General features: G+C 30.2%; 1 protein-coding gene across 1 annotated transcript; it reads right to left on the bottom strand.

Moving 5' to 3' along the window:
* Positions 1-13618: 13618 nt before the first annotated feature.
* Positions 13619-16518, bottom strand: LOC119612631 (serine/threonine-protein phosphatase rdgC-like). The gene is made up of 5 exons (XM_037968460.1): positions 16060-16518; positions 15837-16000; positions 15679-15778; positions 14091-14342; positions 13619-14027 (listed from the first exon to the last, which is right to left on the bottom strand). Exons 1-5 carry the CDS (start codon positions 16484-16486, stop codon positions 13906-13908), a joined length of 1065 nt encoding a protein of 354 aa, XP_037824388.1. The 5' UTR covers positions 16487-16518; the 3' UTR covers positions 13619-13905.
* Between the last annotated feature and the right edge of the window lie 2363 nt (positions 16519-18881).

Below are 18881 nucleotides of genomic sequence, written 5' to 3'. Positions count from 1 at the left end.
TGAATTCTAGTTTCCGATGACGTTATTTAAAATAACTTATTTCAATATTTCTATTAGGAATTGACAAAGTAAACGAATATTTTGAATTTCTAACCAATTTCCTGAATGTAACTAGAATATTGATATAAAGTATAAAAAGTTGTTGCCGGGAATTTACTTTATCATGTCCTAAAGTTTCATACAAATAGGTGTTGTAGTTTTCGAGATTTAAGCTTTAAAATTTATGAGTAAGTTATCCGACAATGTTTTAGATTGTTCAATTCCAGTTCATGTTGAATAACTTCAAGAGGTTAAAACTGAAAACCTACTCAACAGATTTGAATGAAACTAGCGGTAATGATAAAGTGATTTCTTAGCTACAACATTTTATTACTTATTTTAACATACTAATCATAGTCAAGGTGAGGATCGAAATCTTAAAAATATTGTTTACATTGTTAATTTCTAAAAGCTATATCAAAATAAGTTACTTTTATTCAACTCATCAGAAACTAGAATTCAAGAGCTTTCCAACGACACCCATATCATCCAAATCGGTTAAGTACTTAATAAGAAATACCAAGTTTAAGTAGCGACTCTGTAATACCACCACCACCAACTTCGAAAAAAAGTTGAAAACCAATTTTGCCCAAAAAGTCTGGTATTAGGTAAACAGAATCGTCTAGCAAGCAAATTTTCGCTCAACACTTTTCTTTAAATGCTCATAACTCGGTAACTACTGCACGTATTGTTAAGAAATTAGTGTCATATGAAAGATATCAAATTGCGTTACACAATGAATGCTAAATTTACTGCCCCCTGCCACGCCTACTTAGCGAATTTCTACGAACAAAGTTGAAGATGGTAAGGTTTGTGAAGAATATTGAGGAAAGTTGGTTTTAGTGAATAGAATACAAATTAGAATTCAAGGGCTTTCCAATGATATACAATTTATGAAAATCGTTTCAATAGTAAGGGAGATATTTAAAGTTGTATTTGCTCTCGATTAGACTGTACTAAATTTTATAAAAGTGATTATTTTAAATGACTGTAAATTAGAAACTACAGCTCTGATTGTAATGGAACTTTTTGCAGCTGTTAGAGTATAGATTAGGCTATGCACAGCAGTTTTAATTTTATGAATTTGCCACGCCCACTTTTTTGTATATAAAGTGAATTATGTTCTCCTTTAATTTTAGTGCTGTATATTGACAACATTGATTTATGCAAAGGTTTTAAGCTCAATAGAAACTAGAATTCAACAGCTTTCCTACGATACCAATTTCATCCTAATCGGTTTAAAATTTATGAAGATTTTACCAATTTCAATAACAGTTTGTGATCAACTTTACACTAAGTAAGTGTGGCAATCTATAATTATTAAAATTTCGAATTTCTTTTTTATTTATGAACCGATTTTAACAAAATTGACACCATTGTAAAGCCAATAAATTTTACTTTTTGATACATTCACATTTTCTTCCAATAATTAACAATTTCCCCACAAATATACTATGTTAAACATTGTTTACAAAATTTCATAAAGTAGGCGTGGCAAGGTTCGTTATTAATGACATTCATTATAAAGTACAATTCAAGAGCTTTCATATGACATCAATATCATTGCAATACGTTAAGTAGTTTGCTTGTTATAAGCATTTAAAGAAAAGTGTTTAGCAAAAATTTGCTTGCTAGACGATTCTGTTTACCTAATACCAGACTTTTTGGGCAAAATTGGTTAACAACTTTTTTTTCGAAGTTGGTGGTGGTGGTACTGCAGACTCGCTGCTTAAACATGGAATTTTTCATTAAGTACTTAATCGATTTGAATGATATGGGTGTCGTTGGAAAGCTCTTGAATTCTAGTTTCCGATGACCTTATTAAAACTAACATATTTCAATATTTCTATTAGTAATTGACAAAGTAAACGAATATTTTGAATTTCTAACCAATTTCCTGAATCTAACTAAAATGTTGATATAAAGTATAAAAAATTGTTGCTTAGAATTCACTTTATCATGTCGTAAAGTTTCATTCAAATCGGAGTTGTAGTTTTTGAGATTAAAGCTTTCGAAGTTATGAGTAAGTTATCCCACAATGTTTTAGATTGTTCAATTCGAGTTCATGTTGAATAACTTCAAGAGGTTAAAACTGAAAACCTAATCAAGCGATTTGAATGAAACTTGCGGTAATGATAAAGTGATTTTTAAGCTACAACATTTTATAACTTATTTTAACATACTAACCATAATCAAGATGTGGGTTGACATATTAAAAATATTGTTTACAGTGTTAATTCCTAGAAGTAATATCAAAATAAATTACTTTTATTCAACTCATCAGAAACTAGAATTCAAGAGCTTTACAACGACGTCCATATCATCCAAATCGGTTAAGTACTTAATGAGAAATTTCAAGTTTAAGCAGCGATTCTGTAATACCACCACCACCAACTTCGAAAAAAAAGTTGAAAACCAATTTTGCCCAAAAAGTCTGGTATTAGGTAAACAGAATCGTCTAGCAAGCAAATTTTTGCTAAACACTTTTCTTTAAATGCTTATAACTCGAAATCTACTGCACGTATTGTTAAGAAATTAGTGTCATATGAAAGATATCAAATTGCGCTACACAATGAATGCCGAATTTACCGCCCACTGCCATGCCTACTTAGTGAATTTCTACGAACAAAGTTGACGATGGTAAGGTTTGTGAAGAATGTTGAGGAAAGTTGTTTTTAGTGAATATAATACAAATTAGAATTCAAGGGCTTTCCAATGATATCAAATTTATGAAAATCGTTTCAATAGTAAGGGAGATATTCAAAGTTGTATTTGCTCTCGATTAGACTGTATTCGGTACTAAATTTTATAAAAGTGATTATTTTAAATGACTGTAAATTAGAAACTACAGCTCTGATTGTAATGGAACTTTTTGCAGCTGTTTGAGTATAAATTAGGCTATGCACAGCAGTTTTAATTTTATGAAATTGCCACGCCCACTTTTTTGTATATAAAGTGAATTGTGTACTTCTTTAATTTTAGTGCTGTATATTGACAACATTGATTTATGCACAAGTTTTAAGCTCAATAGAAACTAGAATTCAACAGCTTTCCTATGATACCAATTTTATCCTAATCGGTTTAAAATTCGTGAAGATTTTACCAATTTAAATAACAGTTTGTGATCAACTTTACACTAAGTAAGTGTGGCAATATATAATTATTAAAATTTCGAATTTCTCTTTTATTTATGAACCGATTTTAACAAAATTGACATCATTGTAAAGCCAATAAATTTTACTTTTTGATACATTCACATTTTCTTGCAATAATTAACAATTTCCACACAAAAATACTATGTTAAACTTTGTTTACAAAATTTCATAAAGTAGGCGTGGCAAGGGGCGTTGTTACTGACATTCATTATAAAGTACAATTCAAGAGCTTTCATATGACATCAATTTCATTGCAATATGTTAAGTAGTTTTCTAGTTATAAGCATTTAAAGAAAACTGTCTAGTAAAAATTTGCTTGCTAGACGATTCTGTTTACCTAATACCAGACTTTTTGGGCAAAATTTGTTTTAACGTTTTTCTCCAAGTTGGCGGTGGTGGTACTACAGAGTAGCTACTTAAACTTGGAATTTCTCATAAACTACCTAACCGATTTGAATGATATGGGTGGCGTTCGAAAGCTCTTGAATTCTAGTTTCCGATGACCTTATTAAAGATAAAATATTTCAATATATATTAGTATATATATTAGTAATTAACAATGTAAAAGAATTTTTTTAATTTCTAACCAATTTCCTGAATCTAACTAAAATGTTGATATAAAGTATAAAAAGTTGTTGCTTAGAATTCACTTTATCATGTCGTAAAGTTTCATTCAAATCGGAGTTGTAGTTTTTGAGATTAAAGCTTTCGAAGTTATGAGTAAGTTATACCACAATGTTTTAGATTGTTCAATTCCAGTTCATGTTGAATAACTTCAAGAGGTTAAAACTGAAAACCTAATCAAGCGATTTGAATGAAACTTGCGGTAATGATAAAGTGATTTCTAAGCTACAACATTTTATTAATTATTTTAACATACTAACAATAGTCAAGGTGATGATCGAAATCTTAAAAATATTGTTTACAGTGTTAATTTCTAGAAGTAATATCAAAATATGTTGCTTTTATTGAACTCAACAGAAACTAGAATTCAAGAGCTTTCCAACGACACCCATTTTATCTAAATCGGTTTAATACTTAATGAGAAATTCCAAGTTTAAGCAGCGACTCTGTACTACCACCAACACCAACTTCGAAAAAAAGTTGAAAACCAATTTTGCCCAAAAAGTCTGGTATTAGGTAAACAGAATCGTCTAGCAAGCAAATTTTTGCTCAACACTTTTCTTTAAATGCTTATAACTTGGTAACTACTGCACGTATTGTTAAGAAATTGGTGTCATATGAAAGATATCAAATTGCGCTACACAATGCATGCCAAATATACCGCCTCTTGCCACGCCTACTTAGGGAAATTTTATGAACAAAGTTTAAGCTGGTAATGTATATGATTAATATTGACTAAATTTATTTTTAGTGAATAGAATATAAAGTAGAATTCAAGGACTTTCCAATGACATCAATTTTATGAAAATCGTTTCTATAATAATGGAGATATTCAAAGTGTTATGAACCCTCGATTAGACTCTATTCGGTAGTAAATTGTATAAAAGAGATTATTTTAAATGGCTATAAATTAGAAACTACAGCTCTGATTGTAATGGAACTTGTTGCAGCTGTTAGCGTATAACTTAAGATATACAAAGCGGTTTAAATTTTATGAATTTACCACGCCCACTTTCTTGTGTATAAAGTGCATGATGTTCTCTTTTAATTTTAGTGATGTATATTGACAACATTGATTTATGCAAAGGTTTTAAGCTTAATGAAAACTAGAATTTAACAGCTTTCCTATGATACCAATTTTATTCTAATCGGTTTAAAATTCATGCAGATTTTACCAATTTCATTAATAGTGTGTGGTTAACTTCACACTATGTAAGTGTGGAAATCTATAGATATAAATTTCTTGAATTTCTCCTTAATTTATTAACCGATTTTTACAAAATTAATACTGTTAAAAAGCCAATAAATTATACTTTCTAATACATGCACTTTTATTTGTCATATTTAATAATTTCCACACAAAAATACTATGTTAAACTTTGTTTAAAAAATGTCATAAAGTAGGCGTGGCAAGGGGCGTTGTAAATGACATTCATTATAAAGTACAATTTAAGAGCTTTCATATGACATCAATATCATTGCATTACGTTAAGCAGTTTTCTAGTTATAAGTATTTAAAGAAAAGTGTTTAGCAAAAATTTGCTTGCTGGACGATTCTGTTTACCTAATAACAGACTTTTTGGGCAAAATTTGTTTTAACGTTTTTCTCTAAGTTGAAGGTGGTGGTACTGCAGAGTCGCTGCATAAACTTGGAATTTCTCATAAACTACTTAACCGATTTGGATGATATGGGTGTCGTTGGAAAGGTCTTGAATTCTAGTTTCCGACGAAGTTATTAAAAATAACTTATTTCGATATTTCTATTATTAATTGACAAAGTAAATGAAATTTTTTAAATTGAAGCCAGTTTCCTGAATTTAACTATAATGTTGATATGAAGTATAAAAAGTTGTTGACTAGAATTCACTTTATCATGTCCTATAGTTTCATACAAATAGGAGTTGTAGTTTTCGAGATTAAAGCTTTGAAAGGTATGAATTAGTTATCCCACAATGTTTTAGATTGTTCAATTCCAGTTCACGTTGAATAACTTCAAGAGGTTAAAACTGAAAACCTACTCAACCGATTTGAATGGAACTTGCGGTAATGATAAAGTGATTTTTAAGCTACAACATTTTATAACTTATTTTAACATAGTAACCATAATCAAGATGTGGGTTGACATATTAAAAATATTGTTTACAGTGTTAATTCCTAGAAGTAATATCAAAATAAATTACTTTTATTCAACTCATCAGAAACTAGAATTCAAGAGCTCTACAACGACGTCCATATCATCCAAATCGGTTAAGTACTTAATGAGAAATTTCAAGTTTAAGCAGCGACTCTGTAATACCACCACCACCAACTTCGAAAAAAAGTTGAAAACCAATTTTGCCCAAAAAGTCTGGTATTAGGTAAACAGAATCGTCTAGCAAGCAAATTTTTGCTAAACAGTTTTCTTTAAATGCTTATAACTCGAAATCTACTGCACGTATTGTTAAGAAATTAGTGTCATATGAAAGATATCAAATTGCGCTACACAATGAATGCCGAATTTACCGCCCACTGCCATGCCTACTTAGTGAATTTCTACGAACAAAGTTGACGATGGTAAGGTTTGTGAAGAATATTGAGGAAAGTTGTTTTTAGTGAATATAATACAAATTAGAATTCAAGGGCTTTCCAATGATATCAAATTTATGAAAATCGTTTCAATAGTAAGGGAGATATTCAAAGTTGTATTTGCTCTCGATTAGACTGTATTCGGTACTAAATTTTATAAAAGTGATTATTTTAAATGACTGTAAATTAGAAACTACAGCTCTGATTGTAATGGAACTTTTTGCAGCTGTTTAAGTATAAATTAGGCTATGCACAGCAGTTTTAATTTTATGAATTTGCCACGCCCACTTTCTTGTATATAAAGTGAATTATGTTCTCCTTTAATTTTAGTGCTGTATATTGACAACATTGATTTATGCAAAGGTTTTAAGCTCAATAGAAACTAGAATTCAACAGCTTTCCTATGATACCAATTTCATCGTAATCGGTTTAAAATTCATTAAGATTTTACCAATTTCAATAACATTTTGTGATCAATTTTACACTAAGTAAGTGTGGCAAGCTATAATTATTAAAATTTCGAATTTCTTTTTTATTTATAAACCGATTTAAACAAAATTGACACCATTGTAAAGCCAATAAATTTTACTTTTTGATACATTCACATTTTCTTCCAATAATTAACAATTTCCACACAAAAATACTATGTTAAACTTTGTTTACAAAATTTCATAATGTAGGCGTGGCAAGGGGCGTTGTTAATGACATTCATTATAAAGTACAATTCAAGAGCTTTCATATGACATCAATTTCATTGCAATATGTTAAGTAGTTTTCTAGTTATAAGCATTTAAAGAAAACTGTCTAGTAAAAATTTGCTTGCTAGACGATTCTGTTTACCTAATACCAGACTTTTTGGGCAAAATTTGTTTTAACGTTTTTCTCCAAGTTGGCGGTGGTGGTACTACAGAGTAGCTATTTAAACTTGGAATTTCTCATAAACTACTTAACCAATTTGAATGATATGGGTGTCGTTCGAAAGCTCTTGAATTCTAGTTTCCGATGACCTTATTAAAAATAAAATATTTCAATATTTTTATTAGTAATTAACAATGTAAAAGAATTTTTTTAATTTCTAACCATTTTCCTGAATCTAACTAAAATGTTGATATAAAGTATAAAAAGTTGTTGCTTAGAATTCACTTTATCATGTCCTAAAGTTTCATTCAAATCGGAGTTGTAGTTTTTGAGATTTAAGCTTTCAAAGATATGAGTTAGTTATCCGACAATGTTTTAGATTGTTCAATTCCAGTTCATGTTGAATAACTTCGAGAGGTTAAAACTGAAAACCTAATCAAGCGATTTGAATGAAACTTACGGAAATGATAAAGTGATTTCTAAGCTACAACATTTTATTACTTATTTTAACATACTAACCATAGTCAAGGTGATGATCGAAATCTTAAAAATATTGTTTACAGTGTTAATTTCTAGAAGTAATATCAAAATATGTTGCTTTTATTGAACTCAACAGAAACTAGAATTCAAGAGCTTTCCAACGACACCTATCTAAATCGGTTTAATACTTAATGAGAAATTCCAAGTTTAAGCAGCGACTCTGTACTACCACCACCACCAACTTCGAAAAAAAGTTGAAAACGAATTTTGCCCAAAAAGTCTGGTATTAGGTAAACAGAATCGTCTAGCAAGCAAATTTTTGCTCAACACTTTTCTTTAAATGCTTATAACTTGGTAACTACTGCACGTATTGTTAAGAAATTGGTGTCATATGAAAGATATCAAATTGCGCTACACAATGCATGCCAAATATACCGCCTTTTGCCACGCCTAATTAGGGAAATTTTATGACCAAAGTTTAAGCTGGTAATGTATATGATTAATATTGACTAAATTTATTTTTAGTGAATAGAATATAAAGTAGAATTCAAGGACTTTCCAATGACATCAATTTTATGAAAATCGTTTCAATAATAATGGAGATATTCAAAGTGTTATGAACCCTCGATTAGACTCTATTCGGTAGTAAATTGTATAAAAGAGATTATTTTAAATGGCTATAAATTAGAAACTACAGCTCTGATTGTAATGGAACTTGTTGCAGCTGTTAGCGTATAACTTAAGCTATACAAAGCGGTTTAAATTTTATGAATTTGCCACGCCCACTTTCTTGTATATAAAGTGCATGATGTTCTCTTTTAATTTTAGTGATGTATATTGACAACATTGATTTATGCAAAGGTTTTAAGCTTAATGAAAACTAGAATTCAACAGCTTTCCTATGATACCAATTTTATTCTAATCGGTTTAAAATTCATGCAGATTTTACCAATTTCATTAATAGTGTGTGGTTAACTTCACACTATGTAAGTGTGGCAATCTATAGATATGAATTTCTTGAATTTCTCCTTAATTTATTAACCGATTTTTACAAAATTAATACTGTTAAAAAGCCAATAAATTATACTTTCTAATACATGCACTTTTATTTGTCATATTTAATAATTTCCACACAAAAATACTTTGTTAAACTTTGTTTACAAAATTTCATAAAGTAGGCGTGGCAAGGGGCGTTGTTAATGACATTTATTATAAAGTACAATTTAAGAGCTTTCATATGACATCAATATCATTGCAATACGTTAAGTAGTTTGCTTGTTATAAGCATTTAAAGAAAAGTGTTTAGAAAAAATTTGCTTGCTAGACGATTCTGTTTACCTAATACCAGACTTTTTGGGCAAAATTGGTTAACAACTTTTTTTTCGAAGTTGGTGGTGGTGGTACTGCAGACTCGCTGCTTAAACTTGGAATTTTTCATTAAGTACTTAATCGATTTGAATGATATGGGTGTCGTTGGAAAGCTCTTGAATTCTAGTTTCCGATGACCTTATTAAAACTAACATATTTCAATATTTCTATTAGTAATTGACAAAGTAAAAGAAATTTTTTAATTTCTTACCAATTTCCTGAATATAACTAGAATGTTGATATGAAGTATAAAAAGTTGTTGCCTGGAATTCACTTTATCATGTCCTAAAGTTTCATTGAAATCGGAGTTGTAGTTTTTGAGATTAAAGCTTTCAAAGTTATGAGTGAGTTATCCCACAATGTTTTAGATTGTTCAATTCCAGTTCACGTTGAATAAATTCAAGAGGTTCGAACTGAAAACCTACTCATTCGATTTGAATGAAACTTGCGGTAATGATAAAGTGATTTTTAAGCTACAACATTTTATAACTTATTTTAACATACTAACCATAATCAAGGTGAGGATCGAAATCTTAAAAATATTGCTTACAGTGTTAATTTCTAGAAGTAATATCAAAATAAGTTGCTTTTATTGAACTCAACAGAAACTAGAATTCAAGAGCTTTCCAACGACACCCACATCATCCAAATCGGTTAAGTACTTAATAAGAAATACCAAGTTTAAGTAGCGACTCTGTAATACCACCACCACCAACTTCGAAAAAAAGTTGAAAACCAATTTTTCCCAAAAGTTTGGTATTAGGTAAACAGAATCGTCAAGCAAGCAAATTTTCGCTCAACACTTTTCTTTAAATGCTTATAACTTGGTAACTACTGCACGTATTGTTAAGAAATTGGTGTCATATGAAAGATATCAAATTGCGCTACACAATGCATGCCAAATATACCGCATTTTGCCACGCCTACTTAGGGAAATTTTATGACCAAAGTTTAAGCTGGTAATGTATATGATTAATATTGACTAAATTTATTTTTAGTGAATAGAATATAAAGTAGAATTCAAGGACTTTCCAATGACATCAATTTTATGAAAATCGTTTCAATAATAATGGAGATATTCAAAGTATTATGAACCCTCGATTAGACTCTATTCGGTAGTAAATTGTATAAAAGTGATTATTTTAAATGGCTATAAATTATAAACTACAGCTCTGATTGTAATGGAACTTGTTGCAGCTGTTAGCGTATAACTTAAGCTATACAAAGCGGTTTAAATTTTATGAATTTGCTACTCCCACTTTCTTGTATATAAAGTGAATTATGTTCTCCTTTAATTTTAGTGCTGTATATTGACAACATTGTCTTACGCACAAGTTTTAAGCTCAACAGAAACTAGAATTCAACAGCTTTCCTATGATACCAATTTTATCCTAATCGGTTTAAAATTCATGAAGATTTTACCAATTTCAATAACAGTTTGTGATCAACTTTACACTAAGTAAGTGTGGCAATCTATAATTATTAAAATTTCGAATTTCTCTTTTATTTATGAACCGATTTTAACAAAATTGACATCATTGTAAAGCCAATAAATTTTACTTTTTGATACATTCACATTTTCTTCCAATAATTAACAATTTCCACACAAAAATACTATGTTAAACTTTGTTTACAAAGTTTCATAAAGTAGGCGTGGCAAGGGGTGTTGTTTATGACATTCATTATAAAGTACAATTTAAGAGCTTTCATATGACATCAATATCATTGCTATACGTTAAGTAGTTTGCTAGTTATAAGCATTTAAAGAAAAGTGTTTAGCAAAAATTTGCTTGCTAGACGATTCTGTTTACCTAATACCGGACTTTTTGGGCAAAATTTGTTTTACCGATTTTTTCCAAATTGGTGGTGGTGGTACTGCAGAGTCGCTGCTTAAACTTGGAATTTCTCATTAACTGCTTAACCGATTTAGATGATATGGGTGTCGTTGGAAAGCTCTTGAATTCTAGTTTCTGATAAGTTGATTAGAATTAATTTATGTTTAAAGTCATTTTAGATATTAACACAGCAAACGAAATTTTTTAAATTCGAAATAATTTCTTGTATATAGCAGCAGTGTTGTTGTAAAGATATAAAGTTGTAGCTTGGAATTTACTTGATAATGTCCAGAAATTTTATTGAAATTGGAGTTGTAGTTTTTGAGTTTGGAGCATTTAAAGAAATGAGTTTTTCTATATTATTTAAGGTTAGTGCTGTTTGGGTGTTCTGCTTAGTTCTGTTTTAGTTTTGTTCTGTTCTAGTTCTACTTCAGTTCTAGTTCTGTTCTAGTTCTGTTCTAGTTCTGTTCTAGTTCTGTTCTAGTTCTGTTCTAGTTCTGTTCTAGTTCTGTTCTAGTTCTGTTCTAGTTCTGTTCTAATTCTGTTCTAGTTCTGTTCTAGTTCTGTTCTAGTTCTGTTCTAGTTCTGTTCTAGTTCTGTTCTAGTTCTGTTCTAGTTCTGTTCTAGTTCTCTTCTAGTTATGTTCTGTTCTAGTTCTGTTCTAGTTCTGTTCTAGTTGTGTTCTAGTTTTGTTCTAGTTTTGTTCTAGTTTTGTTCTAGTTCTGTTCTAGTTCTGTTCTAGTTCTGTTCTAGTTCTGTTCTAGTTCTGTTCAAGTTCTGTTCTAGTTCTGTTTTAGTTCTGTTCTAGTTCAGTTCTAGTTCTGTTCTAGTTCTGTTCTAGTTCTGTTCTAGTTCTGTTCTAGTTCTGTTCTAGTTCTGTTCTAGTTCTGTTCTAGTTCTGTTCTAGTTCTGTTCTAGTTCTGTTCTAGTTCTGTTCTAGTTCTGTTCTAGTTCTGTTCTAGTTCTGTTCTAGTTCTGTTTAGTTCTGTTCTAGTTCTGTTCTAGCTCTGTTCTAGTTCTGTTCTAGTTCTGTTCTAGTTATGTTCTAGTTATGTTCTAGTTATGTTCTAGTTATGTTCTAGTTATGTTCTAGTTATGTTCTAGTTCTGTTCTAGGTTTGTTCAAGTTATGTTCTAGCTTTGTTGTGATGATTGTTGTCTCAGATATATTAGTTAACATTGGATGTTGGTAACTACTGTTTCACTATGTTATAAAGACAAATATGTTTAACAGAATTTATAAAATTATTTCAGAGTGACTGTGTTAGTGATGGTTGTGGTCTTTGCTTTCAACTGCCAATGACAACTTTGTAAAAGTTTCTCATAGACCTGGTTGTAGTCTTGGCTGTGTAACTGTTAGAATAATTTGTATTTAAATGGCAATACTTTGTGTGATTGCACAGTGATGGTTTAGGACTTTGCTAAGTTAAATATAAAGTGACCATTTTTCAAAATCAAAGTATTTCTTTTTAAATTTTAAGAACAAACATTTATTTAATTTATTTTGTTTTTCTTTTATAAGTTATAATTTGTTTTGTTTGGTTTGTTTTAGTTTAGAAACAAAAGTAAAATTTTATAAAATTTAAACAGCCATCAAAAAGAGTTAAATTATTTTAAGGTTTTAAGTAATACAGCTTAGAATTTAAAAAATATATATTTTAAGTGTTTTTCTTTTAATTTTATAGGTTATGTATATAAAGTTTTTAGTTAAGGAATGTAGAAATTTTAATTATGTTATTTAGTTTTTGATAACAAAATGGAGTTGTTTTTAAAGATTTTTTCTAGAGAGAGTGCAATTAATAGCAAAAAATTTTGTTGTCTGGTGTTGAATTTTGTAAAAAGGGTTTTTTTTAATGTTTTTTTTATTTATGGACTAATTTTGTAATTTATTTTTAATTTTTAATTAAATTTTTTTTTTCAAAATTTTTTGTTTATTTGTGAAGATTTAAAGGAATTTATAAAATTCTAAAGCTGCCTTTTATCAGTTTAAACTAATGAGGGCACAAAATTGTAAAAAATATTTATTTATTTATTTGAGTATTTTTAGTTTTTATTTTTTATGAGGATTTGTTTTTTTTTTTTTTTTTTTTTTTTTTGTTAACATTCATTTTTAGGGTTTTTATATATATATTTAGCTATTTTCTTAATTTATGTAATTTTCTAAGAGAATTGTTCCCATTTTTTTTTAAATGTTTAAGTTAATTTTGAAACGTTTTGTTTAAGTAATTTTTATGATAATTTAAATTAATTTTAAAACCTTAATAATTGAAATTTTTATTAAAATTGTTTCTTTTTTCTTCTTTAAATAAATTTATTTTAATTTAAGCTTAAGAAAAAAAATTTATTTAAATTGTTTTTAATCATTAATTAATAATACTAATTAAATATTTTAATTCATAAAGAAATTTTATTTTAGTAAAAATATTTTACAATTAAGTTTTCTCAATTTCTTTACTTTTTTTAATTAAACTTAATTTAACAAGAACAAAAAAACTTATAAATGCCTTAGTAATTCTATAAGTTAAATTTAAAACAATTTTTTCCATAAACTTTTTAATTTTTTTTGTTAAAAAACAAAACAAAAACTTAACTAATTTGGCTTGTTTTTAATAGCAATAAGCGTTTTTAGGTTAGAATTTTTATTTATTTAAAATTTCTTTTATAATTTATATAAAAAAATATTTTTTATTAAAAAAAAAAAATAAAACATAACATAAGCTAACACTTCACAACTAAAAAACAAAATGGACGGCAAGAGTTTTTTTAAGTTGAAAATGGCTTTTAAAACTAAAATAAAACTTCGTTGTCTATTTCAAATAATATGTTAAAAAATTTAAGCATAAATTAACCCATATAACACTAAAAGCGAAGTTTTCTAAATAATATATAAAAAAAATACTTATTTTTAAAAATCTTAAAAAAAAATCAAAATAATTTAAAGCTTCAGTATTAGAGATCCTTCATTTCCTTCCCTCTTCCCTTTTAACGCTTAAGTGTATTAGTTTCACTGTCATTGGGATCGATATCATTATCACCATCTTCATCTACTGCGGGCAGTTGTTTTTTCAATTGGGCCGCCGCCAATGCCACCTGGGTGCTATATCCTATACAAACATATTTCAAGTAATAATAAAAATGTTCTTTAATTTCCTTCATTACCAACTTACTTCTACCACCCTTTTCATTTTTATCCTCTCCTTCTGCTCCTTCGTGTTGTGCTTTCTTGCCCGTGGTGTGTTCATTCTTGGCCTGTTCGCATAAACGGAATGCTTCAAGGAATTCATTGAGATCTACCAGACCATCTTTGTTTAGGTCCATCATGCGGCACATGTCCAGCAATTGTTCACGAGTATTTGTGCCGGGCAAATGCTTCTCCAATAGTTCGCAAGCATCACTGAATTCGCTCAGAGAAATGTAGCCTGTAAAAAGGGATAGATTTTCAATATTCAACAGAACTAGAAAAGAACTAGAACAAAACAAAAACAGAACTAGAACAGAACTAGAAAAAAACTAGAACAAAACAAAAACAGAACTAAAACAGAACTAGAAAAAAACTAGAACAGAACAGAACTGGAACAGAACTAGAATAGAACTAGAACAGAAGTAGAACAGAACTAGAACAGAAATAGAACAGAACTAGAACAGAACTAGAACAGAACTAGAACAGAACTAGAACAGAACTATAACAGAACTAGAACAGAACTAGAACAGAACTAGAACAGAACTAGAACAGAACTAGAACAGAACTAGAACAGAACTAGAACAGAACTAGAACTGAACTAGAACTGAACTAGAACTGAACTAGAACTGAACTAGAACTGAACTAGAACTGAACTAGAACTGAACTAGAACTGAACTAGAACAAAACTAGAACAGAACTAGAACAGAACTAGAACTAAAACAGAACTAGAACTAGAACAGAACTAGAACAGAACTAGAACAGAACTAGAACAGAACTAGAACAGAACTAGAACAGAACTAGAACAGAACTAGAACATAACTAGAACAGAACTAGAACAGAACTAGAACAGAACTAGAACAGAACTAGAACAGAACTAGAACAGAACTAGAACAGAACTAGAACAGAACTAGAACAGAACTAGAACAGAACTAGAACAGAACTAGAACAGAACTAGAACAGAACTAGAACAGAACTAGAACAGAACTAGAACAGAACTAGAACAGAACTAGAACAGAAACTAGAACAGAACTAGAACAGAACTAGAACAGAACTAGAACAGAACTAGAACAGAACTAGAAACAGAACTAGAACAGAACTAGAACAGAACTAGAACAGAACTAGAACAGAACTAGAACAGAACTAGAACAGAACTAGAACAGAACTAGAACAGAACTAGAACAGAACTAGAACAGAACTAGAACAGAACTAGAACAGAACTAGAACAGAACTAGAACAGAACTAGAACAGAACTAGAACAGAACTAGAACAGAACTAGAACAGAACTAGAACAGAACTAGAACAGAACTAGAACAGAACTAGAACAGAACTAGAACAGAACTAGAACAGAACTAGAACAGAACTAGAACAGAACTAGAACAGACCTAGAACAGAACTAGAACAGAACTAGAACAGAACTAGAACAGAACTAGAACAGAACTAGAACAGAACTAGAACAGAACTAGAACAGAACTAGAACAGAACTAGAACAGAACTAGAACAGAACTAGAACTGAAAATAGATTAGTACTACAATAGAGCTAAAACAAAATGGACAGAAATCTTCTTAAACATTACCTGACTGATCGGAATCCAATATATGGAATATAGCTTCCAAGCTGCTGACATTTTTATATAAAGAATCCGCCACGCTGGTTTCCTGCTCTTGAGCTTCAATCTTTAGAAAAATACCAAGAAGTTGTTAATGGAAAGAAAAAAGAACTTGAAATACTCACTATAGTATCTGTATCCAATAGTTCCAAAGTGGTTAAATAATTAACCTCATTGGCGGGACAGTCATCACTAGAAGGAGCCAAACGAGGACGCAACAAACGCCAAGGCAAACCCAAATTGGTGGCTTTTTCCATGGCCTCACACCACTTGGAAATAGTAATGAAACCTGTGAAAGGAAATAAATAATAAACGAAATGTTAAAGTTTTACGAATAGTTTAGCAAACCTTTATTTTTGGTATCATGCTTCTTGAACTCTGCCTCCAGTTCGTTGCGCCTAGCACGCAGTCTAGCGCCCAATTCCCTTATAGCTGAACTTTCCACAATGCCCACTCGTTGGCGGAATGTTAATTGACGTGTCTTCGAGGCAGCCGATATATATTGAACAAAATGTGGTTCCATATGAGGATTTAGCTTAATGTACGCACCACGATTTGAACCAATGGCATAATAATTGGAAGCTGAAAATATGGTAATGACCTTCTCATCGTGGGCAAACTCATAACCATCCACTTTGCATTCATGCGAACGCACCAAATAGTCTAGCTTGTGTTTTTCGAGAAACTGTTTAGTGATATCGGGGCCAAAGTAAGTGCCAGCACCACGTAAACTATTGGGCAAACAGCCTTCATTATGCTGCGGGTCACTCCACATAATGTCAAAGAGCTTGAAAAGGAACAGAAAGCAAGAGATTTTTTATCTTATAATGTTTTACAAATAATATTTGTAATTTGATATTAAAAAGTAATTAAAAAACGTGTAATTAAGTTCGTTCGTATGTACGAAACATTTATTTTAAATTGCACATGTTTGTTTTTGCTAACTTTTCGCTTAATACCAAAGTAATAACAAAAACAGCAAAACAATCTCAACAACTCTCACAATATGTCAGTTATAGATGTGTGTATTACAACACGTCGTATGAATGATATGAATAAATTACAAGGAAATTAAATCACGTATACGCAGTGTGGTTCGTTTTTGTTTTTTATCCTCTATTCGCGTATATTTTTCCACATTTTTCTTTACATTTTTTTAAAACTACATAAAAAATGCTTGTTTTGAAAACAAATAAGCCTGAAAACCTAAAAAAACAACAACACCTACACCCGCATACCATTATCTTTCGATTAAAAAGTTTAGTAATGGTAACGACAGACTATATTGTTAAATATTTTGTTTGTTAGCTATGATATTTTTATTGTATCTTTTTAACTAAAAACAAAACAAAACAGTCAACCAACCTCATGACTATTATAAAGTCTTGTATTCTAAGGCGTTACTTTTTTGCCACCTTCATCCAGCATATTACAAAATTGGAAGTGACGATGGTGGTACGTGTATGAATTTCAGACACGCAATCAAAATATAATTACAACTTTAATTTTCATTTTTATTATGCTGTTGTCTTTCTCTTTCCATTATGTTTTTATTTATTTTTTTTTTATTTTTTATTTACTAAAATGTCATTTTTATTTACCTCAATTATTTTGTAATTGTTTTGTGGGAAATGGTCAATTTTGTTTAGCAGGATTATAAAAAGGAAATAGATTAAAGTTAAGCTAAAGTAAAGGTAAAATGAATTATGGTATAATCTGAAAGGGATTGGTTTACATAACTTACATAAATTTTAAATGAAAAATGAATACAACTAAAACAGAACTAGAACAGAGCTAGAACAGAACTAGAACAGAACTAGAACAGAACTAGAACAGAACTAGAACAGAACTAGAACAGAACTAGAACAGAACTAGAACAGAACTAGAACAGAACTAGAACAGAACTAGAACAGAACTAGAACAGAACTAGAACAGAACTAGAACAGAACTAGAACAGAACTAGAACAGAACTAGAACAGAACTAGAACAGAACTAGAACAGAACTAGACAGAACTAGAACAGAACTAGAACAGAACTAGAACAGAACTAGAACAGAACTAGAACAGAACTAGAACAGAACTAGAACAGAACTAGAACAGAACTAGAACAGAACTAGAACAGAACTAGAACAGAACTAGAACAGAACTAGAACAGAACTAGAACAGAACTAGAACAGAACTAGAACAGAACTAGAACAGAACTAGAACAGAACTAGAACAGAACTAGAACAGAACTAGAACAGAACTAGAACAGAACTAGAACAGAACTAGAACAGAACTAGAACAGAACTAGAACAGAACTAGAACAGAACTAGAACAGAACTAGAACAGAACTAGAACAGAACTAGAACAGAACTAGAACAGAACTAGAACAGAACTAGAACAGAACTAGAACAGAACTAGAACATAACTAGAACAGAACTAGAACAGAACTAGAACAGAACTAGAACAGAACTAGAACAGAACTAGAACAGAACTAGAACAGAACTAGAACAGAACTAGAACAGAACTAGAACAGAACTAGAACAGAACTAGAACAGAACTAGAACAGAACTAGAACATAACTAGAACAAACTAGAACATAACTAGAACAGAACTAGAACAGAACTAGAACAGAACTAGAACAGAACTAGAACATAACTAGAACAGAACTAGAACAGGAACTAGAACAGAACTAGAACAGAACTAGAACAGAACTAGAACAGAACTAGAACAGAACTAGAACAGAACTAGAACAGAACTAGAACAGAACTAGAACAGAACTAGAACAGAACTAGAACAGAACTAGAACAGAACTAGAACTAGAACAGAACTAGAACAGAACTAGAACAGAACTTAGAACAGAACTAGAACAGAACTAGAACAGAACTAGAACAGAACTAGAACAGAACTAGAACAGAACTAGAACAGAACTAGAACAGAACTAGAACAGAACTAGAACAGAACTAGAACAGAACTAGAACAGACTAGAAACAGAACTAGAACAGAACTAGAACAGAACTAGAACAGAACTAGAACAGAACTAGAACAGAACTAGAACAGAACTAGAACAGAACTAGAACAGAACTAGAACAGAACTAGAACAGAACTAGAACAGAACTAGAACAGAACTAGAACAGAACTAGAACAGAACTAGAACAGAACTAGAACCGAACTAGAACAGAACTAGAA

This window comes from Lucilia sericata, unplaced genomic scaffold (genome assembly GCF_015586225.1).
Source record: "Lucilia sericata isolate MDLA Ls3-8-SP2 unplaced genomic scaffold, ASM1558622v1 Contig001772F_arrow, whole genome shotgun sequence".
Classification (NCBI taxonomy): domain Eukaryota; kingdom Metazoa; phylum Arthropoda; class Insecta; order Diptera; family Calliphoridae; genus Lucilia; species Lucilia sericata.
The sequence above is the reverse complement of the archived record's forward strand: the minus strand, read 5'-3'. Positions and strand labels throughout refer to the sequence as shown.